The sequence below is a fragment of the Lissotriton vulgaris genome, chromosome 2_1 (genome assembly GCF_964263255.1).
Source record: "Lissotriton vulgaris chromosome 2_1, aLisVul1.2, whole genome shotgun sequence".
Classification (NCBI taxonomy): domain Eukaryota; kingdom Metazoa; phylum Chordata; class Amphibia; order Caudata; family Salamandridae; genus Lissotriton; species Lissotriton vulgaris.
The window spans coordinates 63,448,828-63,464,003 of NC_141687.1; the positions used below are offsets into that span (position 1 = coordinate 63,448,828).

Genomic DNA, 15,176 nt, shown 5'->3' on the forward strand with positions numbered 1-15,176 from the left:
TCGGCTACTTCTTTCATTCCTTCATGTAGGTTGGTTTTGGCGGTGTTGGGGTCTTTGGTGAGTGATAGGATCAGTTGGGTGTCATCTGCGTAGGAGATGATGTTGAGGTTGTATTGGCGAGCGATGGTCGCGAGGGGGCTCATGTATACGTTGAAAAGGGTGGGGCTGAGTGAGGAACCTTGGGGTACGCCGCAGATGACTTCAGTAGCCTCGGATTTGAATGGTGGGAGGCGGACTCTCTGGGTTCTTCCGGTGAGGAATGAGGTGATCCATTCCAGTGCTTTTCCTTAGATCCCGATGTTTTTGAGGCGCTGAAGAAGGGTGCTATGGCAGACTGTGTCGAAGGCTGCGGAGAGGTCTAGGAGGATGAGGGCGACTGTGTCTCCATTGTCCAGTAGTAGTTCAGCTCGTTTCTTTGAATGCTCCTTTCTGCAATCTTAAAATGGACCATGACATTTGAGTTCCCTCTCTGTGATCTTCTAGTTTTTCAGATAATTGTAACTATTGCTGTTTTTGCAGATTACTTTATTACACTTTATGCAGACTGTAAGCACAATAAACAGTTGCGTAGCAAGGTGGTTGGAGAGCGGTAGTCTACCCCGGGCGACATGAGTTTTGGTGGTGGCTGTCCCGTCCTCTCTTACCTGCGGCATCTCAGGGTAATCACCCTCCCTCCCCCCACCCGTCTTGCATTCGGAATCCGCAGGCGGGAAACTCAGGGGCTGCCACGGGCGGCAAACCGCCTATCTATGCAACGCACAATAAGGGGGATATTCACAAAGAAGTGGTGGTGAGAGCCGTTAGCCTCCTTGGCTTAACGCCTCTCACCGCCACTTCAGAAACGCCAGGCTGCACCCTATTCACAAGAATGTTGGTGCAGCCTGGTGTTTCCCCCATCAACGGTGTTAAGTCTCATGACTTAACGCCAAAACAGACACCCTTGCACCAGAGCGCAATGGTGTCTGCGAGCAGGGAGGTTTGTTAATGCACAGGAAGATGTCCCTTCCTGTACATTAACAAATGTGCACATGTGTGCTATATGCAGCACACATGGAAAAAGCAAGAACAAGGAGAAATAAAACTTTCCTCCTCATTTAGCCACCTTAAGACCTGATTTTTCTAGGTCTTAAGTTTGGCGCTGCCACCTATTATCGCCATAATTGGCGGTAGCGTCAAACTCAACACCCACTGCACGCCCCCTTTCACACTATGTTTAGCGTTAAAGGTGCCCTATTCTCAAGGCAGCGTTAGGCCACTATAAGTGGGATAACGCTGCCTTCAGAATAGGGCTATAGCCCTATCGCCAAGGGAACGCCCAAAAAAGTGCTGTTACCTTGGCGATATGGGGCTTGTGAATATGCCCCATTATGTTCACATCTCGCCTTATTCCTCTGGTCTGATGTGGGAATGTCCTATTTCTTTATCTCTTCCCAGATTTAGGAGCCAGTACAAGCCCCATCGTCTCAAAAGGCACCAGAATCTCATTTACTTGGGACGAGCGGACCCTACCCAACCCAAATACATAGCGCAGCTCTTCAAGGATCGAGGAATCCGTGTGCAACCGCTAAAGCGAGCTTTTGGTGCTGAGCTGGCTGTAGAGGTATGATTCCACCATTTTAAATTTGCAGAACATGAAAAAAAAGTTGCCTAAACAAAATGTTTACTGTTATTTTCCTGAAAATCTCCCTTGACACATCTATTTCAAATGTTGGCAAATGGAATTTAAATGGTTCACTGCATATTATAATCATGTTGTGATGGAAATGTGGATACAGTCCCCCTTGGCCCGCATTACAGAAAATTTGTATTGGTGTAAAAAACACAGGATAAATCCATTTCCACCGTTTGCAAGAGGAAATCGAATAAACCCTTTTTCAGTTGTACAAACCTGGTGCAAACTGATTTCAATTCTTTTGTTGTTTTTTATGTTCTATGAAGGAAAGAAAGCACATTTTCCCAACTTTTCCAAGCTGAACGTTGGCACTAAGAGACAAATACATTTGTTCCACATAATTAGCAAATGCACAGAAAATCAATTCGCTGTACTCTCTTTTTTTCAAAGAAACGTGTATTCATTGACTATGCCCTGTGTACAAGACATAGACTCACGTAGATTCATTTAAATGCAAATATGCGTGGCCTATTTGTTTATAGGTTTTTGCCCAGTGACATAACCTGTATGTAATATGGGCTGGGCAGAATTTGCTCGCGCAATTACTTATTACAGAAGCAGCAGAAGGAATCTGTCATTATGTCACTGCAGAGGTTCTGTGAAACAATCACTGTTTGTTGAAGGATTCCATCATTGATCATTTTCATTTGCAGTGCCATGTGCTTTTTATTGGGACACATTCACTGCTTCATTTGATAAATGTGATGTTTGTAATGGTGCAGGGCCCTAGGCCCTCATGCACGCTAAATTACCCCACACAGACACAGTACTTGGATGGTAGAACTGACCCAGGGCACGTGTGCCCAGCAGGCCCGGACTGGCCATAGCGGGCACCGGGCGGTGCGCCGCAAGGGTGGGGGCCAGTTTTGAGCCCCTGGGTGCCGATTTTGTTACAGGGGCGTTTTTGCTGCAAAATCGGCCCTGTAACAAAATCGGCCGATAACCGGCCCTAGCAAAGCGCTCGGCGGCACCTCCAACACCCCCCCCCCTCCAGTGGGGACGGGGGGATGCAGCCGATCACTTTGCCAGGGCCGGTTTTGGTTCCCAGTCCGACCTGCCTGTCTTGTTTTCGTCTGTCAGATTCCTTCTGACAGTGATGAGTTTTTGGATCCCGAGGCACCCAGCCCCTTTTATTGGCAGGGTCACATGTCCAGTGACGCCTGTGCTGGATGGGTGTGGGCTGTAAGCCAGTCCTCGGGGGATGACTGGTGCATTCCAATAACTAGACCAGTGATCCACAAATCACTACAATGTTGACATACCTATCTCTGACGTCGAACTGAAGAACATATAGGTACTAGACCAAACTTTAGAGAAAGCAAAGGGCAAGACCTACAATCATGTAATATAAAGACACTCATATACCTAGCGTTTGGCCACGCCATAATTATCATAAAATGCCCCCAGTATCTAGGTATTGAAAGATTCTGAAATATTGAGCCTTAGAGGGTACATTTCCAAGTCAAGACAAATACTAACTCGCAGCATCAGGCTCCAAAATACCCACCACAACAAACCTCAATAGATAGACCTTCCTTTCCCCAACCTTAACAAACACAGCCCAGCAGCTCAAATCTGCTTTGCCATTCCTGACCAGTCATGATTTCCATCTGCTGCAAACTACATGTTTCAATTTAATGTGTTTTCTTTATAATTTTAATTGAAATAACAAACTGGGGTACGCCATCGGTTCCATGCGTTTATTTTCTGGTAAGTACCTATTTTGGGATTATTTTCGGTAGATTAATTTCATAGTAATTAATTTCGAAGCCTAATTGTTTCAAAATATTATGGAGAGTAGACTGGGTGACAAATCTCATCTTGAGGATATTATTTTAATTTAGTTTTCGTCCATAGAGGGCAGTGTTGTGCCACCTAGAATTATATTTCTTTTTCAAAATGTTCGAATATCGAACCTATTTTACTGGGTAGTCTCCTGTAAGCCACCCCTTTTTTAGGCCGATCCTAAGGGCAACGAGGCATGCTGTATTAGGGTATGCACTGGAAGCCCCTCCCACTTTCCGCCCACATTTGTCATTGGCTTGTGCCATTGTCCTTCGTAAATATTGGCTTCTGATTCATAAATAAGCTTGTTAGTCTCTCCTTTTTACCGCCTTGTCTCAGTGGCGTAACGAACTTTGAAGGGGCCCCGCTGCAGGGTACGTGAAGGGGCCCTCTCCGGACTCAATCTAGAGCTCCCCAGCAGAAGTGCTGTGCTGACGGGGCCCCCTAGAGGGTGAGGGCCCCCGTTCCGCAGGGGCATGTGTTATGCTCCTGTGCATACAAGGATTTAAAAAAATATATTTTACGAAGCTCCACACAATGGGTCGGATATGTGAAAATCAGCAGCCGAACGCCGTCGGCCCACAGGGTTCAGACAGCGTTCGGCTGCTGATTTACACATATACGACCCATCGTATTGAGCCTTTTAAAATATTTTTGGGTAAATCTGATTCCTCTTAAACATTTGGACATAAGTGGCATCTACTCTGTATGCATTGGACATTCTTTCTACAGTAGTTGATAAGTGTACTGCATCAGCTGGTCAAAGTAAATTCCTTGCAACTGATGAGCAAATATTTCAGCTCGATTTTTAAGACATTACCCTTACCACAGTGCTTCAGAGGCTTTACCGTATTGTTGCAGGGATTCTGCTCATGCACAGAACTATGCGCAGGAAACTAGGACCTCGGTGTATTGTGGTGTACCAAAAAAACCTGCCTCAGTGCTCAGAACCCCAATCCGACTAGCATCAGTGTCTCATTAGTTCTCCGTGCTACAGCAATGCTACAAATGATTAGACAACCCAGAACACTCTTTCGTTTTTATTCTCATACAAGTCCACAACATGAGTAATCAGAGACACAGTAAAGTTTAAAGTGTTTATTTTAACTACGTGCTCTTAAGATGCAGTAGTTTGGCTAACATTAGCAGGCAAATGATTAGAAATAAAACAATCCGCATTGTTACAATTCCATAAAACACAAAGGGAGAAATCATGTTATAATGATAGTGGAACCAGGTCTATTGTGACTTGTGTACCACCCTCCCCTGGCTTGGAGCTAGGTATTATAATAATAGAAGATCTCTAGTTTAAAACAGGGAACACCATACCTCCAATATCAGATGAAGTGAATCACATCCCAGGATCAGCACAGTTCTTTGTAGATGGAAAGGTTTCTCCAAGTGCCAGAATCATGCATGCAATACAATATTAAAGGCACACAGTTTCAGTTATTTGCAGCTGTGTGCGTGTTGTGCCTAGAGCGTGGGCCGATCAACCTGAATCAACAGCATACATCGTTATTTGACCTTGAAGACTCTGGACACACTGTAGAGACTGAGGCCGCGGTGTAAGAGATGTGAAAAACAGACTGTTCTCATGTGAAGAAAAGCAAGCAGTTTAACTTACAATAACAGAGGCATGTAGTGTCGTGTGCAAAAGCGGCAAAGTGACAAAATGGCATTTAAGCTTCTACTTCACTTATGCTAACATAGCAATGTGTGCAAGCAATATCGTGTCTTCACTACAGTATTTCGCTCCACAGATTCCTGTGTATTGTGCAATCATGAAATTGTAACTTGTGGCTATTCCTGATGAAGGCACTCTTGTGTCGAAACGCACACTCTGAGACAGACATAAAAAGGCGACAGTCTAGAACCTACAAAAAAACACAGGCTGCAACGTTCACAAAGGGAAAATCCTTCTGATAACTATACAGGTTTCAGCCACTGAGAGTTGTCGAAATCAATTAGCTTCTCAATCACTGCATAGAATTTGGCTCTTAGCCACTTATGATTATATCATGTGTATGGAGACAAAGTAAGTTCTGAAGATGACATTTGTATTGTGAATGAAAATGAACAGATTATTTATTGTTTCTTGTCATTGTGTATATTGTCCTTGCATGTTTTGTCCCAATTGCACAGAATGATGATAGAGTGAATGTTTGATACAAGAGGAGTATGCATGTGGATTTTTTATTCTCAAGATTTATGGTATCGCTTTAATAATATTAATTTTTGTACTGGCTTTTGTTATGTTGTCCTCGTCTACTTATGTTTCGTTATGCATTTTTGCCATATATGTGATCAATTCTGAGTTGCCCTTGGTTTTTCCAATTATGTTAGTGGTTGTGATGCATCTCCATGTGAGTTTGTTTGTGTGAGTGTGTGTAAATATGTATTTTATGCTACTTAGCTGTAGCACTGCTTCAAATACATTTCCTGATTTACCCTATTACTGGAAAACGTATTACTGATCTTTTCATGTTGCCTTCACAGAGGGCTGCCAAAGATGACGAAAAACGTCTGTTGAACACGCCACTTCAAGGCCCTCACCCCATTTCACCTGGTCAGATCTGTAGCTGCGGCACTCATTATGGTGAGACTCATTCTATTGTTAATTTTATTTTACTTTATTTTATTTAAAGTTTTATATAGCGCGAACATGACCCGTCGGGTATCAGAGCGCTTTATAAAGAAAGATATGTTACGTACAGGATGGGACATGTAAAATACAGGGATGGGGTTAGGGAAATGTCAATAGTGGGACAACGCAATGGATATATACAAGAGTCAATACAGTTCCAAACTCAGTGAGTGACTTGAATACAATAGGACACAAGAAAGGGATATATATACATTAAATAGTACAGTTCCAAGTACAGGGTGGCGTAGGAAAAATACAAGGAAGGGGGTTAGGGTAATGACCATAGTGGGACAAAGCCATGGATATATATATACTCGAGTCATCACAGTACCAAAATTAGCGAGCGACTTGATTACAATAGGACAAATAAGAGATGTGTACAATAAATGGTGCAGGGAGCATTAAAAGGAGTGAGGGTTGTAACAGTGAAAGGTCATTCAAAAAAGGGGATTAAGCGCAGAAATCAATAAAGAAAAGGCGGTATGTGCATCAAGGTAGCGTTATTTGAGGAATTTGCTCATTAAGAAGGTTTTAGCTTCTTTTTTCGAAGAGCGCCGAAGAAGGTAATCTTCTGGTGGAGGAAGGATGCGTGTTCCAGATTCTTGGTGTAGCCCCGGAGGATGCTCCATTGTATGTTTTGTACCTTGCAGAGGCAGGGTGGCGGGAGCACGCGGTCTCTGGAGGATCGTGAGTTTCTGGATCTCCCAGATAACACAATTTTCTGGGCGAGATATGCAGGGGAGTTGGCGTACAAGGTTTTGTGAGTGATGAAGGCCAGCTAGAGTTGAATTCTACCTTAAAGGGGAAGCCTGTTCAAGGCCTTCAGGTGTGGTGAGATATGGTCAAATTTTAGTGAGCCAGATATGAGTCTAGCTGCTGCGTTGAGGCAAGCTTTTAAGGGGGCTGTCGAAGTCTTAGGTAGGCCAGTTAGTGTGGAGCAGCCATATTCGATTCTGGAGATAACTAACGCCTTCACCGCGGTTTGTAGGTCTGCAGTTCCAAGGAAGGGTTTTAGTTTTCTCACGTAGCTCAGATGGAATCTGGCAGTTTTGGCCATCGCGTTGATGTGTTCAGTCATATTCAGGTTGCGGTCCAAAGTAATCCCGAGAGATTTGGCAGAATCCACTATGGTAGGGGTGCAGTTGAGTGCTGTGATGGAGTTAGTCCATTCCAGGATGTCATTAGATTTTTTTTGGGGGGGAAGACGAGAAGAAACTCCGTTTTTTGGGCATTCAGTTTGAGCTGGTTGTTGGCGAGCCAATGGACTGTCAGTTTCAGGGCATCGTTTAGATAGGTGATCTCCTCAAGAGAGGAGATTTTAAAGTAGATCTGAGTTTCATTGGCATACTTGTGGAAGGAGATGTTGGCCGAGTTGAGCATTTCAGCTAAGGGTTCACGGTAGAGATTGAAGAGGGTAGGGGACTTAGTGGAGCCATGCGGGACATAGATGGAGATAGGGGAGGGAGCAGATAGATTGTTGTTGACAAGGAATCTCTGGGTGCTGTTCTGGAGGAAGGATCCAAGCCATTTGATGAGGGTACCTCCTAGATCCATCCTGTGTTCGAAGCGTTTAAGAAGTTTCTCGTGGTTGAATGTGTCGAATGCTGAGGAGAGATCCAGAAGGATCAAAAGACAGGTTTTGCCTTGTTCGAGGGCTAGGAGAGCATCGTCAACAATGTGAAGAATAGTGTCAGTGCTGTGCCCAGGCCTGAACCCAGATTGGAATTTGTCAAGTAGATTGAAATTGGTGATGTGTTGGTTTAGTTGTAGCTGCACACATTTCTCCAGTACTTTCGCGAGAAGAGGGATATTCGATATAGGTCTGAAGCTATCTGGAATTTCCGGATTCAGAGTGTTTTTTTTTTTTAGGTTGGGGATGACTTGTCCGGTTTTCAGGGAGTCCGGTATGGTCCCTTGGAGAAGGAAAGCATTGATAATGGTAGTCCAGATGGGAGCAATGAGTGAGGCGGTCTCTGCCAAGCAGTTGGTGGAGATGGGGTTGTTAAAGTGGGTGTTCGGTTTTAAGGAGGATAGAATTTTAGAGATGGAATGGTCATCATAAAGTTCGAATTTGGACCAGTGAGCCATGTTTTTGGGTATTTGCTTGGTGGGGACAAGAAGAGAGAAGGTTCCCAGAAGGAGAATGAGGGAAGTTTGAGGAGGCATTGATTTCGTTACTAAGCGAGTTGATTTTGGTTCTGAACACGGAGGAAAACTCATCGCAGGTTATTGTGGATTTAGTAGTTTCTTTTGATGATTTCGCTAGTTTGTTGGATTGAAGTTTGACTATTTCGAAAAGTTTGCGTGGTCTGTTCTTGGCATTTTCCAGCTCTGATTTGAAAAACTCTTTTTTGGACAAAAGTATATTTTTGTTGTACGTATTTCTGGCCTGACGGAGGAGTTTAAGATGAGAGGCTTAGGGGTGTTGTCTCCAGTTACTTTCTTTCAGACGGAGAGCTCTCCTTTTGTCATTGAGGGGCAGCCACGGCTGGTAGTAGGTGTAACTGCAGGGCAATGACGTGGGGAGGGGGAGGGGCAGGGTGGGGGGTAGTAATGTATGTATGACGGACTTTAACAGGTAAGTAAACATAAATAAGTAAAACAAATTTCTTTGTGTGCACTGCATCACCAAATGCGATGCAGTGCGCGCAACAAAATTCCTTTTATTTATTTATATGTTTACTTACCTGTTAAAGTCCGTCATCCATACATTACTACCCCCTACTCTGCCCCTCCCCCTCCCCAAGTCACCGCCCTGCAGTTACACCTACTACCGGCCGTGGCTGTTGAGGGGTCCGCCGAACCAAGGGTTTTGTCTTTGATTTGGGACGTTTTGAGCTTAAGCGGGCCAGATCGTCCAAAAGGTTAGTCATAGTCAAGTTGTAGTGATCTGTGAGGTCGTTGACCTTAGATAGATTGGGGGGGGGGAGAAGCTCATTCTCGCGGAGGGCTGTCAGCTTCTCGCTGTCCAGGCTCTTAGAGTCTCTGAGCCAGCGCTTTGGTTTCACCGGTTTCCCAAGGCTTTTCAGGCGGTGGTCAGGTATAGTGAAGGTGATGATGTGGTGGTCTGACCAGTCACATGGCTCTATTAAATTTAGCCTGACACCGAAGCCTTAACGATAGTCTAGTCCAAAGTAGCACCTTTGTGTGGGTAGGCAGGGTGCAAGCCTTGGTGAGTGATTGATCGGCGAGGAAAACTTTGACAGCGTTGACCTGGTAAAGGAATCAAAAATCCAATCTCTAATATAAACATAATTCAAACACCCTTGTCTGTGTGTCTCTGTGGCTGTGAGTCTGGGTGAGTCTAGTTTAATCATTGATGTCTGTTAAGATGGCGTTCTAGATTTTTTTTCAAGATATGAAATAAAATTGTGTTTTTTCTCTAACTCAGATAAATCCCATGAGATGACAATCTCAGCCTGTCAAGCGATGCATCCGAGGTCACAGCAGCCTGTTGTGAACAGGAATTCAAGACCGACAGAGGCTGCGCTGAAATCCAAGTCTCAAAAGCGTCCGGTAGAGAGGCTTCAAGAGGAACCTGCACAACAGCGGCAGCATGTGAATGTTTTGGGTAGTTCTGGAGGGCGGAATACAGTTCATAACTTAACTAATGTTCAAGTAGCATCGCCTTTGGATAATGCTTTGAAAAAGAGACACACTGTTTCTACAGTGCGGGGTGATCACAAGCGAGCCAGGAAAGAAAATTCTTCTGATAACAATTGCAGCACGTGCTTTATCAATTCTGGTTCAAAACATAACTTTCAGGCATCCAATTCAAAAACAAGGCCTCCCAGGGGGGTTCTGCCCCATCGAAGTACACAACAGACACTCGGTGTTACATCGAACCCATCTAGCGGCATTTCTGTATTAGTTGACTCACAGCCTCCTCCTGCCCCAAAGTCACTTTCTCATCAGTCAAAGAGAACACGCACCCTAGCATCAAATGCCATCCCTTCCCACCCTGAGCAAGATAGTTCTCTGCTTGACACTGATAAAGAAGGTTCAGGAGAGTCCGCAAATATAGCTGTTTCTCAAAACAGATTAAAGAAAGGGGTGAATGTACAACCCGACCGCTGCAGGACCCCACCCTCACAGAGTGCATGTCAGTCCTATGCCACAATACAGGCACCTTCAACCACTATTTCCCCGCTACGGGCCTTGCCAGACTCGATTCTCCATAGTTCGAAGTCTGAAACTGACTCTTCTGTACTGTCCTCAGTACAGCGCCAAACTCCTAAGCATGGAGGGGGGGCTGTTGCACCCTCAAGCGCTTCTTCTGTCTTGTCAGCAATCAAAAATAATAAGCGCTTAATGATAGCCCTTAAGTCTCGCCTGAAAATATCATCTCCTGGCAAAACAGTTTTTTTCGCTTTAGGCAATCGTAATACAAAGGAACGTGTTCAGACCATAGAAGGTGTCAAAGGTGACTTACTTCTGATAAAAAAAAATACAAAGGAATTAATTAATACTACTTTAGCAGATGCTCAACTCCAGCTGGAGTCAGAAGTTTCCCCAAACACCATATCTCAAGTCCTACATAGGCCGAATTCCATTTACGTTGATGCCAAGTCTTCAATTGACTCCCTGAGTGCTGCTGCAGTGGCTATCGCTTCACCACCTAGTGATTATGCTGTCACTTCAGCAGTCTGCAACATTGCCTTTCTAATGAGAAGCCTTACAGAACTGGGATTGAACCCGAAACCTGTCCATCATTCTGTTGCTATTCTTTTACGTGACTGTGATGCCACCGACCAAATCCGCGGAATGGAGGCTATCATAACGACTGTACGTCGCTTTCTACAAAATACAGAAACATTAATCATTGATATTTTACACGACGCACAAATTCGCCTTGATTCCACTATACAAGGGAAACTGAAAATGTCACCCAAAGAGCAAATCTTGCACCTCAGCTCAAAAATCACATCTGCTAAGCATAAAGAAAAATGGCTAGCTGCTAAATTAGTTAGAAATTGCTTAGCCAAAAACCTAAAAAGAGCTAAAAAACACTTAAGAATGAGAAAAGGTCTGAATGTACCATCTGACTGCTGCAGGACCCCACCCTCGCAGAGTGCGTGCCAGTCCCGTGCCACAGTAGAGGGACCTTCTACCAACATTTCCCAGCTACGGGCCTTGCCAGACTCGATTCTCCATAGTTCAAACTCTGAAACCGACTCTTCTGGACTGTCCTCGGTACAGCTCCAAACTCCTAGGCATGGAGGGGGGGCTCTTGCACCCTCAAGCGCTTCTTCTGTCTTGTCAGCAATCAAAAATAATAAGCGTTTAATGATAGCCCTTAAGTCTCGTCTGAAAATGGCATCTATTAGTGAAACAGTTTTTGACGCTTTAGGCAATCGCAATACAAATGAATGTGTTCAGATCAGAGAAGGTGTTGAAGCTGACTTAGTTCCGATACAAAAAAATACAGAGGAATTAATTAATACTACTTTATCAGATGCTCAACTCCAGCTTGAATCGGAAGTAGCCCCAAACACCATATCTCAAGTCCTACATAGGCCGAATTCCATTTACTTTGAGGCCAAGTCGTCAATTGACTCCCTGAGTGGTGTTGCTGCTGCAGCGGCTATCGCTTCACCACCTAGTGATTCTGCTGTCACTCTAGCAGTCTGCAACATTGCCTTTCTAATGAGAAGCCTTAAAGAACTGGGCTTGAACCCGAAACCTGTCCATCATTCTGTTGCTATTCTTTTACGTGACTGTGATGCCATCGACCAAATCCGCGGAATGGAGGCTATCATAACGACTGTACGTCGCTTTCTACAAAATACAGAAACATTAATCATTGATATTTTACACGACGCACAAATTCGCCTTGATTCCACGGTACCAGGGAAACTGAAAATGTCACCCAAAGAGCAAATCTTGCACGGCAGCTCAAAAATCACATCTGCTAAGCATAAAGAAAAATGGCTAGCTGCTAAATTAGTTAGAAATTGCTTAGCCAAAAACATAAAAAGAGCTAAAAAACACTTAAGAATGAGAAAAGGTCTGAATGCACCATCTGACTGCTGCAGGACCCCACCCTCGCAGAGTGCGTGCCAGTCCCGTGCCACAGTAGAGGGACCTTCTACCAACATTTCCCCACTAAGGGCTTTGCCAGACTCAATTCTCCGTAGTTCGAAGTCTGAAATTGCCCTCTGTAGTACCTATTCTGGACTGTCCTCAGTTCAGCTCCAAACTCCTAGGCATGTCGTTGGGGCTGCTGCACTTCCAAGCAATTCTTCTATGATGTCAGCAGTCATAGATTTGAAGCCTTTAGTGATAGCCCTTAAGGCTCGCGGTCTGAAAATGTCATCTATTAGACGTGCTTTTTATTACGCTTTACTGGAAAAACAACTATAATGTGGTGGAAAAGATCAAAAGGGGATTATTTCTAGAGGGAAACTTAAATTAGGCACTCATAAGGACTTTAATTAATGTCCAATTTCTTATTATGCTATAGAAACCGACTCCCAAGTGTAGTCCAAAGCAACTATTTTATTTATATATATGTATATATATATATATATATATATATATATATATATATATATATATATATATATATTCCAACCACTTACGACTTACTTTTAAGAATCTGACACCAACACAAGAGTTTGCTGTTGCCATTCAGCTTGTAGGTTTATTAATCCTTTCGCTCTGATGCGTTTCACATGAAACAATTTGTTTTTAAACAGAGGATTTCTGGTCACGTGATCTTTTTCAAATAGATCCAGAAAAAATACTTTTATTCTGCGTGTGGGAAGATACTACAATTCAGCGACCACCAAGACATCGGTCGAACATAATTACAAATTTTTCTCGTCACACTAATTACAATTGTCTTTTCATCATTTAAATAGCTTTTGTCAATTTCATTAATATCCCAAATGTTGTCTAAAACCATGGACTACTTATGTTTTGTCATCAATACTTCAATGCATTAAAATGAATGCATAAGTAAAAAACAATTTAAAATCACTGTTATATATTTTTTATTTTTTTTAACCCCTGTATGCTTGTGACGGAACCGCTCCGTCACAAGCCACGGGTGAGCTGTGCTTGTGACGGAACGGTTCCGTCACGGCCCGCTCGGCGCGCCTGCGCGGCGCGTTCCATTGGGCGGGCGCATTCATGACGGAACCGTTCCGTCACAAGCGAAGCTCACCCGCGAGCCGTGACGTAGCGGTTCCGTCACAAGCACGTGACCACCGCGCGGCCGCCCTACCCCCTTAGCGCTGCGGCGGAATAGCCGCGGCAGCGAAGGGGTTAAAGGACTATACAAACAATTATATATACACAAATTATATATATAAAAAAACAACAACAATACATATATCTGTACATAAACATCATTCCTTATTACCCTTTTTTAATATTACAGATGCAGGAAAATCCAAAACAATAATTATTGATGCCAATCCGTAAAAAGAAGATAGCCCTAAAGGGTACACACAGCCGAGGGAAACTTTTTTTACCCTCTATCTGAATTGGGATGTGCAATAGTTTCTTTTCAATTCATTTAAACTTTTGCGGGGCTTCTCCAGATTGTGGAGTTGACGCGTTTCAACCCATATATTTACTGTAGAGTAATCGTTGATATTTTACATGACCCACAAATTCGCCTAGACTTCACGGTACCAGGGAAACTGACAATGTCACCCAAAGAGCAACTCTCCCACGGTAGTTGAAAAACCACATATGCTAAGCATAAAAAAAAATGGCTACGCTAAAATCTTTGCAACCAGGCTCAACGCACACCTATCCAAGCTCATACACTGCTCACAAGTAGGCTATCTTAAAAACCGCATGCCCCACGACAACACTAGGCTGCTATGCCACATAATTAAACACTCCTCCAAAAGCAGCAATGCGGCAGTGATGATAACCCTGGATGCAGAGAAGGCATTTGATAGAGTGTCCTGGTCGTTCCTAGATCAGTGCATGCAAACATTTGGGCTAGGCCCCAACTACAGGAAGATGGTCCTGGCCCTTTACAATGAACCCAAAGCGCGAGTAGTAGTCAACGGAGGGACATCTGAACCACTCCGCCTAGAGCGAGGAACGCGACAAGGGTGCCCACTATCTCCAGTCCTGTTCCTCCTAGCGATAGAACGATAAGAACCAACGCAGACATAGCGGGGATACCAGTAGAGGGGGAAACCTTCAAACTAGCAGCCTATGCGGATAATGTGCTAATCATCACTGAAAATCCTGAAAAATCAATCAAAGCCCTGATGGACACCATAGAACAATATGCACAGGTCTCGGGATACAAGCTAAATAGGGAAAAATCAGAGTGCAAACCCCTAAACGTCCACACCACAAAGACGGTACTAGGTACATCGGGGCTGACATGGCAGAAAAAACCCATCAAATACCTAGGCCTCCTTTTTGAGAGGGATCTCAGGTCCACACTAGACCAGAACGAACAAGCCATACTACGTACGATCAAGGAAAGAGTAGAAGGATGGTCACCCAAATTCACCACATGGTGGGGAAGGGTAGAGACGGTCAAGATGATGCTCACACCAATAGTGAACTACATGCTGAACATGCTGCCGCTGGTTAACACGGAGGACTTCCACAAAAAACTGGATAAATTACTCAACACCTTTCTATGGAAAGGGAAGAAAACCAGAATTAGCTTACAGAAACTAAGATTAACAAAAGACCTAGGGGGCCTCAACATACACATTTCAAAACATTTCAGACAGCATGCATAGCAAAACAGGGACTATACTGGCTCACCCCCAAACAAGAGTATTCCCCGGCCTGGCTCACGCTAGAAAGAGGACTACTGGGTGGTATGGAACCCGTCGCACTTCTGACAGCAACTAGACACCCCGCAATCAAACACAACCCCGTTTTTAGAAACACCAGGAAAGCCCTCCTAAGTATAGATAGACTACTAGGTACAAGTATAAAGAAAACCGAGCTGGAGTCCATATGGCACAACCCCAGAATCAAGTACAAAGACAAAACACTGAACATGCAATCATGGTACAGACACGGCATATCCACAGTAAGCCAACTTCAAAAAAGGTGCACATACACCACATTTGATACGTT

General features: G+C 44.0%; 1 protein-coding gene across 1 annotated transcript in view; it reads left to right on the forward strand.

Moving 5' to 3' along the window:
* The window catches only part of LOC147729574 (uncharacterized), a 31,816-nt gene extending 19,349 nt beyond the window's left edge, over positions 1 to 12,467 (forward strand). The window contains exons 3-5 of the mRNA XM_086954010.1: positions 1,435 to 1,600; positions 5,957 to 6,056; positions 9,496 to 12,467. Coding sequence (XP_086810136.1) covers positions 1,435 to 1,600; positions 5,957 to 6,056; positions 9,496 to 12,467 — 3,238 coding nt within the window. The remainder of the gene's footprint in view (positions 1 to 1,434; positions 1,601 to 5,956; positions 6,057 to 9,495) is intronic.
* The last annotated feature ends 2,709 nt before the right edge of the window (positions 12,468 to 15,176 follow it).